Raw genomic sequence first — 13664 nt, 5'->3', positions numbered from 1 at the left:
AATCTTATGGGAGTTCCATTGTATTTTATTTGTCATTTTTCCCTTGCTGGTTTCAATAATTTTTCTTTGCCTTTAATTTTAACCAGTTTAATTACTATGTGTCTCAGTGTGCTTCTCCTTGGGTTTATCCTGTATGGGACTCTGCACTTCCTGGACTTGGTTGGCTATTTCTTTTCCCATGTTAGGGAAATTTTCAACTATAATCTCTTCAAATATTTTCTCTGGTCCTTTCTCTCTCTCTTCTCTTTCTGGGACCCCTATAATGTGAATGTTGTTGTGTTTAATGTTGTCCCAGAAGTCTCTTAGGCTGTCTTCATTTCTTTTCATTCTTTTTTTCTTTATTCTGTTCCGCAGCAGTGAATTCCACCATTTTGTCTTCCAGGTCACTTATCCATTCTTCTGCCTCAGTTATTCTGCTATTGATTCCTTTTAGTGTATTTTTCATTTTGTTATTTTATTGTTCATCTCTGTTTGTTTGTTCTTTAATTCTTCTAGATCTTTGTTAAACATTTCTTGCATCTTCTCGATCTTTTCCTCCATTCTTTTTCCGAGGTCCTGGATCATCTTCACTATCATTATTCTGAATTCTTTTTCTGGAAGGTTGCCTATCTCACTTCATTTAGTTGTTTTTCTGGGGTTTTATCTTGTTCTTTCATCTGATAAATAGAGCTCTGCCTTTTCATCTTGTCTATCTTTCTGTGAATGTGGTTTTTGTTTCACAAGCTGCAGGATTGTAGGTCATCTTGCTTCTGCTGTCTGCTCTCTGGTGGATGAAGCTATCTAAGAGGCTTGTGTAATTTTTCTGATGGGAGGGACTGGTGGTGGGTACAGCTGGCTGTTGTTCTGTTGGTCAAAGCTCAGTAAAACTTTAATCCTTTTGTCTGCTGATTGGTGGGGCTGGGTTTCCTCTCTGTTCATTGTTTGGCCTGAGGCAACCCAACACTGGAGCCTACAGGGGCTAATGGTGGACTCTGGGTGAGTTCACCCCAAGGGTACTTCCCAGTACTTCTGCTGCCAGTGTCCTTGTCCTCACGGTGAGACAGAGCCAGCTCCCACCTCTGCAGGAGACTCACCAACCCTCGCAGGTAGGTCTGCTGCAGTTTCCTATGGGGTCACTGCTCTTTCCCTTGGGTCCCAATTGCATACTACTTTGTGTGTGTCCTCCAAGAGTGGAGTCTCTGTTTCCCCCATTCCTGTTAAAGTCCTGTAATCAAATCCTGGTAGCCTTCAGAGTCTGATTCTCTAGGAATTCCTCCTCCTGTTGCCAGACCCCCATGTTCCGAAGCCTGATGTGGGGCTCAGAACCTTCACTCCAGTTGGTGGACTTCTGTGGTATAAGTGTTCTCCAGTTTGTGAGTCACCTACCCAGCAGTTATGGGATTTGATTTTATTGTGATTTTGCCCCTCCTACCATCTCACTGTGGCTTCTCCTTTGTCTTTGGTTGTGGGGTATCATTTTTGGTGAGTTCCAGTGTCTTCCTGTCAATGATTGTTCAGCAGTTAGTTGTGATTTGGGTGTTCTTGCAAGAGGGAGTGAGAGCACGTCCTTCTACTCTGCCATTTTGAAACAAGTAGAGTTCTTGTTAGCCTTTTTGATGGAAGAAATATGATTTCCTTCTTTATCCCCATAGCAAAAATCTCATTAGTGGTCAATCAATAAATATTTGCTAATGAATTTATTCAGAAATGAGTATGGTAACAGTTTAATAGTGTATGTATAATGCGTCAATATAGAGTTCAATTTTAAATATATTCAAGTCTTAATTGATAGGCACTAATGAAATATATAGGCATAGATTATTACAGAATCACAGATTTTTAGCCCTGGCTTGCTTCTTATAAATTATGAAGTCCAAGTATATGATTTTTTACATGAGGAAATCAGTCTTCTCTAAGGCACTAAGCTACTTGAGAAAAAGAACCATTTACTTAAACATTTCATTTTACACATAAAGCAATAGTTTTAGTTATCTGTACAATTTTTGTAGCACCTGATTCACACACAGTAGGCACCTGAACGTTAGTTGAATGGATTGCTTAATGGAAATTGATTTCACTAACTGGATATTTAGATCTAGGCAATGTATGGAGCAGCTTCCCACATGCTCCACAAGGGGTGCCACCGCATATGGCTGTCCCATTATCACATTTTGCTGGATCTCCTTTGCTTCAGATACAAGTCTTGTTTCCCATTCATTTCAGATTTTCTTTGAGCAGCTGACTGAGCACGTGGATGCCAGTTCTTCCTTTTGGTTGCTACTGTATGTGCTAAAGACCTAATTATACTGTATCCTTGCTGAATCTGTAATCATACCCACTCTTCAAAAAGAGAAGATTTGTGTTTTTACTTTCCTTTTCAGGAACCAAGGATGATTTTGTTCATGTGGTCTGGAAAAGAGAAAATAGTAGACACTAGAACAGGGAATTTTCTCTTGGCCAATCACTGGGAGGGACTCCCCTGTCTCCATTTAGACTGCAGGGACTGAGTACTACACTCACCCTCACTCATTGTTTTCCAAGTTTTAGAAATGAAATGAGATACTAGAGATAGTATCCTTACCTCCAATTAGCTAAACCCCCAATTATAATGCTGGAGTTGAGGGAGAAAACCTGAGAACCTTCAGGCAGCCAGAGTTCTAATCAGTTACTTTCTGTGTATTTAGAACATAAACCAAACACCATGGTTTGGTTTTGTTCCCTTGGCTGCATGCTCAACCCTTGCTCTTTCAGACATGGTGTTCCTGGAACACAGACTCAGAGGAAAGATCAAACAAAATGGATTTTAGAAATTTCTGACCTAACCTTACTATTTTGCAGATAAGAAAGTTGAGACTCAGAAAAGTTATGTTTAAGGTGAATCGATTGGATTGGATAGTGACAGATCTGGGACTAAAATGGGCCTTGCTATCTCTTTCATGCCAGCTGACTTTTCATAGCTGTCTTACTCTTGTACTTCTATCTGATATTTGGAATGATTTTATGCACATGTAGATGAGCTATCTTGCATCTGAGACTCTCAGTTCCTTGAATTCTTCATATGCAGTGACTTTTCTTAAGATCCCACTTCCATCCCCCCCTCCCATGGATTTTCTCATCACCTGTCACTCCTCTGAAATATCTCAGTCTCTGAGTACAACCATTGCTTTTCTCTCATTCCTTTCCTTTCCTTTCCTCTGGTCCTTAATGGTATAAGGATTTCTATTCCCTTTGTGCCTCTTTTTTCTCCTTCTCAGCCCCCTTCTATGTTCCCCTCCTTCCCTGATCAACAGTGGTTCTCAAAGAGAACCCCAGACTGGCTGCATCAGCATGACTTGGGAGCCCGTTAGAAACGTGAATTCCCAGACACACTCAGCATACTGAATCAGAAACTCTTGGAATGGGACACAGCAATATGTGTTTTAACCATCTGGAATGGGAATTAACAAACTCCAAGTTATTCTGATGCACCTTAAAGTTTGCAAACTACTACTCTTTAATTCTTGGTCTCTAGCCTCAGCTGGCTGTGGACACTAACCATCAATCTTTATATGTTTTCCAAATTAGTGATGTTCTATGTTTTCCATACTTGCTTCTTCAAATCTTCTCCTTTCTCCTTAAATATGTGACAATGCCAATCTCTCCTCACTCTCCAGAGATTATCACCCTCTGACTTACAGTTCATGCTTGAATTCCCTCAAGCACCTGCCACCAAATCCTCAGACTTACTACAGTTTGTTGCAATGAAAGAGTGTCCCTCTTCACGTCGAAGGCCAGCCTATACATACAACTGTGTCCTAAATCCCTTTCCCGTCAGCACTGGGGACTTTCTTTCTCCTCAGCAAGTTCTCTCTCTCTCCTGGCATCTTCCACCCAATTTCAATTTAAATTCATGCACTTAGGTATTTTGATTCTAAGTGTGATAAAAGCACTGTAGGGTTTTAAGCAAGGGAGTAGCATTATCTGGTATACAGTTTAAAAAGATTTTTATCCTCCTTGTGTGGAGAATGGATTGAATGGGCTGAAGCAAAAAAGTCAGTTTAGCTGTAGTGGAGATGTAACTAGCTTTGGGCTATGATTTGGAGGTAGAATGTATGGGGGAAAGTGGAGCGAATCAAAGGTAATCGTTGTCTTTTTGGTTTTTAACAACTGTGTGGATAATGATGCTGTTTACCAGAGAGAGGAAGGCTGGAAAGTAATAAGATGGCTGAAAAAAATCAAGAATGTTTCTGGCATGTTAAGTTTCAATTGTTTATTGAACATTTATGAGGAGAGAGGCATCTACTTGAGTTTAGAATTCCAGGAAGAGATGAAAAGTAGAAATATAGATTTTGGAATCTTTGGCCTATAAATAATACTCAAAGCTCTGGTGTTTGATGAAGTTACCTTGTGAAAGTGTGTAGAAAGAGAAGGTGGCCCATGACAAAGTCCTGGGCTATTCCATTATTTAGTGGGAATATGGAGGGAAAGTTTCTAGCACGGGTGAATGAGAATGAACAACTAGTATTCTGAGAAATTCTCCTAACCAGTTTTCAGCCAAATTCTGCTGACAGGTTAATTAAAATAAGAACGGAGAGGCAACCATTGGTAATGGCAACATGGAGGCCTCCAGAGATCTCAACAAAAGCAGTCACAATGAGATGGTGACAGCAAAAGTCTGATTAGAATGGCTTGAGGAACTTATGTTGTTGGATTAAAGTCCTGCCTAAGGAGAAGCTGAGAAACTTGTTAGTCTTTCATTCTAGTCCCTGCTCAACAGACTCTAGATCTAAAAATAGGTACTCAAGTCCTTCAAACTGATACAGACTTTTGTAAAAATAAGGGTGGTTGTTAAAGACTCATATCTGAAAAGTTTAAATAAAGGTACCATGCAATTTAAACAGCTGGAATGTTAAAAATCAATATAGAATTCCATAAATGAAACTAGGGATAGGTTAGTTACCATGCCAAAATAACAACCATGACAAAATCAGTTAAATAACAGTAGGTATTAAAACAAATTGGAATCTGATATTACCTAGGATAAGTCAAGTTTCATTTAATCAGTCCATAGATACTTGAGAGCTGGCAACACACACACACATATACACACATTTGCCTTATTCTTATTAGTCAGTCCCTTTAAGATAGTATATTTAATTTCATGGCTGATAAAATATGAGGAGTAGCATTCTCATCAGCATATATTTACCAAGTCCCTGCTGTGTTTTTACAGGAAAGAACATCTGGAAATGAGCAGTATAATGATTACAACATTGGGGAAAACAAAACTCGTAAAGAATCAAGTCTCAGTCAAATCCGCAACTCATAAAAACTGGTTATCAAGCAGCACAGGCACTGAAGATGATAAACTGGCTATACACCAAAGGATCATCGTAGTGAGCAGAGTGTACAAAGGGCTGTTGGCCATGTAACTAATATAATTATCATCAGTGAGTGACACTACTAAATAAGAGGGGAACCATGTATCGTCCAGTAAATGGTTGTTTTGTTACCAGCATATTATACCCACGTACAGTTCATGTGTAACTGCACAAACAAAAGATTCCTTTCATGATGAAGCATTTGAGAAAGAGAATCTTTCATATGAGCCTGTAAATATACCTAATCTCATATATAATATTCCTGTTCATTCATTTATTCCCTCATATTTTAAATTAGCAAAAATATATTGAGCACTTATTATGTGCAAAGCACTGCCTGAGTTTGCCTTAAATATGTGCATGTAAGAAAGAAATAAGCCCCCAATAATTAATCTATATTTTAGAATGAATGAGTCGCTGACATGCTGGTACTATTACCAAAGGGTGTGGACACCAAATGTTTAGTTCCTACCAGCTCACGACCCCCATCTTCATCGAAGTCCTCCTCTATCCCATCAGTCATCTCTTCTCCATCGGCATCTGGCCCTCCTTCAGCAGGCTCCTCTGTAGAGTGATCTGCATTCTCTGACACACATTCATCTTGGATCAGCTCTATACTCTCTTCCAATTGCTTCTTCTGAGCTTCTGGTGGAGGGGGGGAAAAAGCAAATGACTACTACTTTGGGTTGCTCATGAGCCATTTGGATAAACCATGAAAAAACAGTCTATGAATGGGTAAACTCTGTACTATTAAGTGTGTGAGGAAGATAAATTATGTTAAGGTTGAATTTATTCAGTCATGTAAATTATGTTCATATCTCTGTGTATTTACATGTAAGCATAGTATTTTTTAACAGAATTAGCAAAAAAATTGGGGAATGCAGATGGTACTTGTATATAAAAAAACAAAGATATACATAAACAGATTGATCTTTCTGGTTATATATAGTTTTTTCTGATAAGGATGTCCTCTCTAAGGAGAAAATACAGCAAAAAAAAAAAAAAAAAAAAAGAAAGAAAATCAGATAAAACATAGAATGTGTTCACTCAAGGAAGGAGGACGAAGAATGCTCTCACTGACAAGTTCAAACTTAAGTGAAGAAGACAAAAAACTCACTGAGGAAAAAAGTAAAAAAGCAGATATGTTGGCCGTCAACATGTTCATGTGAACATTCCTTTGATATTTTACTCTAAATTCTGTTGGTAGATGTGGTTAACCACAAGGGTTAAGAATAAAATTCTGGTGTAAGAGAGCCCGCGTTCAATGTCGAGCTTCATCATTTACAAGCTTTGCGACGCTGAAATGATAAACCCTCCTTGTGCCTCAGTTTTCTCATCCACGCAATCAGGATAGAGAGATTTTAACTTTCAGGGCCTGGAGTAGTAAATCAAAGTGTTTAGTTTAGTGATTTGCAAATAGTAAGTGCTCAACAAATGAAGTTACATTCTGCATTAACGAAATTCCCTCTAATGCCAGGGTGTGTGCATTTCGTTCACAGAAATGTGCCCAAATGGGAATTATGCTGACAACATAATAATTATTTCCCCTAGTGGTTGGTTTTCTTCTCTTGTGAAAATACCAAGAAGCACTGGGTATTGAATAAATGAGATTATCTTATGTACCTCCTTCTCTTATTGCCATGTGTACATGACTATGTCAAAAGCTATGTGCTTTTCACACTCATTTTAATTATTATTATTTTATCAGATGATTATCCCATTATTCGAGTTTTAAAAGATGTTGCACTTTGAGTTTATTTATTTATATTTTACAGCAATAAGGATAGTTTACAGAGCCAAAATATTTTGGGGTATTCATTCTTGGTATTTTTCGTAATGTGAGTTAAAAGGAAAATAAGCATTGTTATATACATTTTGACTCAGCACAAATCTTTTCAAACATAACTAATATGTAAATCAATAAATGGATAAACATTATGTATAAGTAAGAAGATATCCTCTCCTATAAATTGTTTAAAATTGTAGTAATAGTTACTTATATAAATACAGGCATAACTCCAAGGAGATATTGCGGGTTCAAGGTTCAGTTCCAGACCAGTTTTTTTCTGTTCTTTGCTGTACACCTGAAACTAACACAATATTGTAAATCAACTATATTTTAATTCAAAAAAAAAGCTGTGATGGGCAGACTAGTGAGAGCACTGAAAAGTTTGGAATCCTCTGATATTAATCATGACTTATGCTCCATCCTGTTGCCTCTGTATCGCTGATCCTGGAAGACACATGGATTTGGCTACTTTAGTGTGATCTTCCACTCTTTATCCTAAAAGAGGTTTTTGTACTTATCACATGACACCCTCACTTCTAGCCGCTCTGGGTCACTATGTTGGTGGTTCAAATGCCCTGACTCTCAAGTCCTGGTGTTGATAATTTAAGAAAGAAAAAGGAATGAAGGTCTGGGATTGGATAATTATTATTCTATAAAAAATGTCCCTAATATTACAACTTTTCCTAAAGTCAAACTTTCTCAATTTTAAGTCACTGTGTTTATTCTTTTGTTATAACACACAAATGGGCTTCTGGTTAAAATTCACATTATATTGTAAATTCATTTGGTCTGGCATATCTATTTCTTCTCTAATGACTTCAGAAATATATGTTCTCTAAGAACCGTCACTTTTTGATGTTGAAAGTTATATTGTTTCTTTTTTTTTTTTTTTTCCTCTAGAAAATCTCTGGTCCAAAATGTGTAATGGATTTTCAGAGAATATATGTAGGACCAGATCTCAGAGTTGTATAGGCCTCATTTGGCTTTGTGTAACAATTTGCTTCAGTTATCTTTGGAATCCAAGTTGACTTTCTTGATCTTCTTAGTTGAATACAATCCCTCCTCCTTTGATCAACCAAAACGTGTATCAGATAGTTCTGTTGTTGTCTTCTCCTTTTCTCATTAGTGTTTAAGCTTTCTTGAAACTTGAGCTATTGCCTCAAAAGGTCATTATCACACTCTAAGGGGATAATAAACATATCAATCTTTTATAAAGTGAAAAGTGCAATACTAGTCAGTTATCAAGAAATATTTTGATGTTCTCTGTACCCCTCATTGAATGCCTTATACAGAGAAGAGATAAGGTATTAGAGAGAATATAGGATTTGAGATCCACACTTTTGCTAATTACTAGTTCTATTAACTGTAATTTTCTTTTCTAAAAGATGAGCATAAAGATGGTATCTTTCAGAAGGCTACAGTATGCTCAAATGAGGAAAAAGAGATGAATGCATTTTTTAAACTATAAAGGGCACAAAAACATGTTCTCTTAAGAAGTTCTAAATAGTTCTTGAGTTGAATCTATATTGATTACTTGATTGCTATAGATAAGTTGTCCATATCAAAATAATTCATCACTACTGAACATTAAGAATCATATATTACAAAGACAATTTTGGCTTTGATGTGGTCCCTTAATTTCTGTTTAGACAGACATAGTGTTTTAAGTTACTCTGTTTTGTGTATTAATATACAACATACCTGTAATTCCTCTGATGACCTATTTCAAAGGCAGTTGTGTATTAATATAGTTCATTGCAAAAACATCCTATAACATCCTCATTCATCCATTCATTAATTTGAAACCTAGCTGCATGGAAGACATTATCTGGGTTGAGAAAAAAAACTTAATTATAATGGCAATTGATTCATAGGAGTTTAACAGAAATACACTCAGTCTGTGCTTTAGTAATGTGGCCACCATAGATTTTTGTCATTATCTCAATGGGAAATGTTATAATCACTAAGCAGTGATAGGGTTCATGAAAAAAAAAATCACACATGAAAGCATATCTTGTTTATAAAACTGTTGGTTCACAGTTTACCAAGCAGTTTTGATCCAGTTATTATCTTGTTGAAATAGAAAGAAGCAAAGCAACTTGTTCTATTTTTATGAATAATTATCTAATTCTACTTCTATTAGAAATGAGTAGTTTATTAGTAGTTGTTAGGTTTTTAGTTTATTCTTAACTTCATAACAGTCTCTTTATCTGCATAATTCTTTTTCTACTTCTTTTACTTTTTATTGTGAGTGTGTGCATGTGTGGGTGAGTGCACATGCGCACATGCATTTGTGTCTCTACTACTGAAGCTTCTTTGGGGCAGAAACCTTTTTATACGTTTTTGTATCCCTGGTGGCTCAGAGGCTTACATGTAAATTAAATATTTGTTGAATATATTCATGAATTTTTGTGGAACTAATAAAACAAAAATAAATGTCTGGGTATCAAATTCTTTTCATAGAGTCATAGTGATTTTTGAATTTGGCACCATGGTAGCAAAAATACAAATTCAAAGAAACTAAAAGAAACCTCCTTGAAACATTCTACACAAGAGCCCCACACCACTAAGGCAAAATCAATCGTGAGGTATGAGAATTTCTGAAAGAAAAATTGTTCATGTTTATAACTGACAAGTCTCCAGGAGAAAAATAAACTATGAAGTCTTCAGGTGCTTGCAGGAGGAAGGCTGCCTTTGAACAGTGGCATTATTTTGAGTCTTTATTGACTTTTTAAGTCAGAGTGAGGGGCAACCACAACATTTCGTTTGTGAGAAAAGTGAGTTAGTTTTAGATTTTTTTTTTTTTTTTGTGGTACGTGGGTCTCTCACTTTTGTGGCCTCTCCCGCTACGGAGCACAGGCTAGGGACGCGCAGGCCCAGCGGCCATGGCTCAGGGGTCTAGCCGCTCCGCGGCATGTGAGATCCTCCCGGACCGGGGCACGAACCCATGTCCCCTGCATCGGCAGGCGGACTCTCAACCACTGCGCCTCCAGGGAAGCCCCAGGGGAGTGTTTTGAATCTCTTCAGGAACCAGACAATTTTTTTTTGAGGTTTTAATTATTTTAAATTAAAAATTATTTTTACTGAGGTATAGTTGGTTTACAATGTTGTGTTAATTACTTCTGTGCAGCAAAATTATTCAATTATATATACATTCTATTTGTAACTATTCTTTTCCGTTATGGTTTATCATAGGATATTGAGCATAGTTCTCTGTGTTATACTGTAGGACCTTGTGGTTTATCCATCCTATATATAAAAGCCTACATCTGCTAACTCCAGCCTCCCATTCCATCCCTTCCCCAACCCCCACCCCCTTGGCAACCACCAGTCTGTTCTCTATGTCCATGGTTCTGTTTCCATTTCCTAGATAGGTTCGTTTGTGTCATATTTTAGATTCCATGTATAAGTGATATCATATGATATTTATCTTTCTCTTTCTGACTTCACTTAGTATGAGAATCTCTAGTTGCATCCATGTTGCTGCAAATGGTGTTATTTCATTCTTTTTAATGGCTGAGTAGTATTCCATTGTATATATGTACCACATCTTCTTTATCCATTCATCTGTTGATTGACATTTATGTTGTTTCCATGTCTTGGCTATTGCGAATAGTGCTGCTATGAACATAGCAGTACATATATCTCTCTGAAATATAGTTTTGTCTGATGTATGCCCAGGAGTGGGATTGCTGGATAATATGGTAATTCTGTTTTTAGTTTTCTGAAGAACTTCCATACTGTTTTCCACAGTGGCTGCACCAACTTACATTCCCACCAACATGTAGGAGGGAAGAACCAGACAATTTTAAATTCAAGAATGAAGACATTTGCTTAGTTAAAAGCACATGTTCAAGCTAAACAATGGCTATCAAAGGAAACGAAGTGCAAGTGACAGGTAAATACTTCTGTTTAAAGGAAAATGCCTCAGGCTTTAAAAAGCCCTGAAAGGAAAGAATTTGATATAAAATTTTAATCCTCATATTCAAATATTTTTTTCTGTACCTCTCATTTCTATTTCATCATGTATATATGATTTAGAAGGCAAGTTAGAATTGTTGGGATTTATGTTCAAAGCATTTTTATTAAATTCACTTTGCTGTAGAGCTATTATCATTAATATAACTGAAAATTGGTTGAGTTGGCAATTAAGTTTTTTGACATACTGGCTTAATTACTAGCTAATTGCTAGCTGTATTGTACTTAGCAGATGGTTAGAAAGGATGTTGATATAAAAACAGTCACATTATTCATCAGAGCCAGCTAGTAGCCTCAAACTATTGTTTTCACATTGCAGTATAAACTGTATTTTTTAAAAAAATTCTACAGTACCTGTGTATAATATGAATTTAACTCAATGATTCCAGTAAATGCCATTTAGAAAGATGCACTTATTATGGCTGTTGTCACTAACAATGATGTAAATGAGCATTAGGAAAGGTATGCAGGAGGAATGCCTTTAGATTAACATATCAGTTACATAAGTACACTCCTGGTGAAAAAGACCTCAAAGTTGTTCACAAGAAGTATCCTCGATAGTTGAGGTGACCATAGATTCAATATAAATCACTTAAAAAATTACTGAGATATTGTGTTTATTTAAATCTCACAATAATTTTAAGGAATAGACATTATTTTACCCATTTTATAAATTTTATAACGACCTCTCCAAATTTTATGCAGGCAATAAGTTCTGGGACTAGATCTCTAGTAGGATGTGAACCTAGTTCTGTTTGATTCCCAAGTCTGGGGCCTTGGATGTTTTAGTAGTGTAAATCTATTTGCCCCAAGGAAGATGAATTAGGGAGGAATTAGAAGTATAAAGAACAGCTAAAAGTTCTTAAAAAAAATAAGGTGACTGCAATAGAGCAAGTGAGCGGGCTTGAGTATCAGCAGTACCACTGAGAAAATAGAAGGGATGGAGTAAAAAGATGTCAAAAGCCAGATTTTGCAATACTGGCTATAGTAGGAATGGAAGATGATATCAAGGTTGGCAATGTGACTGACAGGATTTATGTAATGGTGATGTGACAGAGGCAGGGTGCAGAGAGAAGAGTATATTTAGAGGAGAAAGAGTTCAATTTTTAAAGACTATGATTGAGTTGTTACTAAGAAAGCCTTAACGTTCCCCTCAGCTTGACTGCACTTTTGACAGACTCCATTCTGATTATGGACCTTGACCTCCTTTTTCTTACAGCATTTACTTTAGAAACCTTGTGCCTGTAAATTCTTTCTATGCCCCTTTGAGTTGTACATCTTTTATAACCAGGCATGTCTTTTCAAGAACTGGAGGCTCCCCCTTTGAAATGTAATCATCAGAAAAAGATAGGACTCTGGGCTCCCAGTCTCTGTGGGCCAGTAGGAAGCCTAACTTCCATAGAGTCAATCAGCAAACATGGATAGCCTCATAATATTGATCAACCTCCCTACTAACATCCTCTAATACTTTTCAGACAGCTCACTCTTGCATTTAAAAACCCTCCTACCTTTTGTTTTGGTAGAGCTGAGTTCAATTTCCATCCCCTATTGCAATAGTTTTGACCTCTATTACAGTAATCTTGAATGAAGTCTTCCTTGCCATTTTTAACAAGTGTCCAGTGACACTTATCTGAGGGATGGCCATTGGAACTCTCTAGGAAGCAGTTGGAAAAGTTTTGATCCATTTGCTAGAGACAACTCAATCTCTTTTTTCCCCTGTAAATTGAGCTTCTTTAAAACATTTAATTTTTGTAGTTAAATATTTCTACAAGACTTGTTAATGAAAAACAGTAGTTTTCTCTTCCCATTTGCTTACCATTTCCAGCTCTTTAAGGGCTTTATACTCAGCCAATTCTTTTAAATATGTGCCCTTATATTTCTAAATAGCATGTTTATATTGCTACTTCTTGATTAGTTTTATACACTATCTATTAACATCACCCTTGGGAAGCTGAGGATTCAGCTTACTTCCCATCCTCACTTACTTCCCATCTCCCTCAAGAGTTATATTGTAAGTTGTATTAGATCAGTTTTCAGTTTTTACATAAATTTAAAAATGTAAATGCGTTGGGCAGCTAACTTGTTAGTATATAATGAATAATTTGTTCTTTCCCAAACAATATTTTACTTTCTTTGGAATTAAAAATTGCCTTAGGTTGTTTGTTTGTTTTAAACTTGGTACTTGTACTAAGTACATGTACTCCTTTCTATATGGTTAAACAAACTTACCTGTCCCTCCATCAGATGTGTAACTCTCATCTCAACCAATTTACTTCCCCAACTATTAGCCACTGAATCCATTTCATCTTCTTGAAAAAGTCTCTCCCAGAACTTTTGAGCAGGTCTGATCTGTACTCATTACTTTCCAGGTCTCTTTCACAGCTCATATGCTAGAATCTTCTTTGTCATTATCCTGAGGATTCCCTTTGCCTTTGGATTCCCTGCTTTGGGAAAGTCATGTTATTCTGTTCCTTGGTTTAACTCCTTGTTTTGGTGAAGTATATCTTCAGTAATTATCAGAGAAAGGGTGAATTGGAGGTAAGTTTTTTAAGTCTTGT

The 13664-nt window shown here is 36.7% G+C and overlaps 1 protein-coding gene across 1 annotated transcript in view; it reads right to left on the bottom strand.

The window, feature by feature from the left end:
- RALYL (RALY RNA binding protein like) overlaps positions 1-13664 on the bottom strand; it is an 850423-nt gene that overhangs the window by 63320 nt on the left and 773439 nt on the right. Inside the window, exon 8 of the mRNA XM_065895776.1 lies at positions 5812-5984. Coding sequence (XP_065751848.1) covers positions 5812-5984 — 173 coding nt within the window. The remainder of the gene's footprint in view (positions 1-5811; positions 5985-13664) is intronic.

Source organism: Phocoena phocoena, chromosome 17 (genome assembly GCF_963924675.1).
Source record: "Phocoena phocoena chromosome 17, mPhoPho1.1, whole genome shotgun sequence".
NCBI classification, from domain to species: domain Eukaryota; kingdom Metazoa; phylum Chordata; class Mammalia; order Artiodactyla; family Phocoenidae; genus Phocoena; species Phocoena phocoena.
This window is presented reverse-complemented; position numbering and strand designations above follow the sequence as displayed.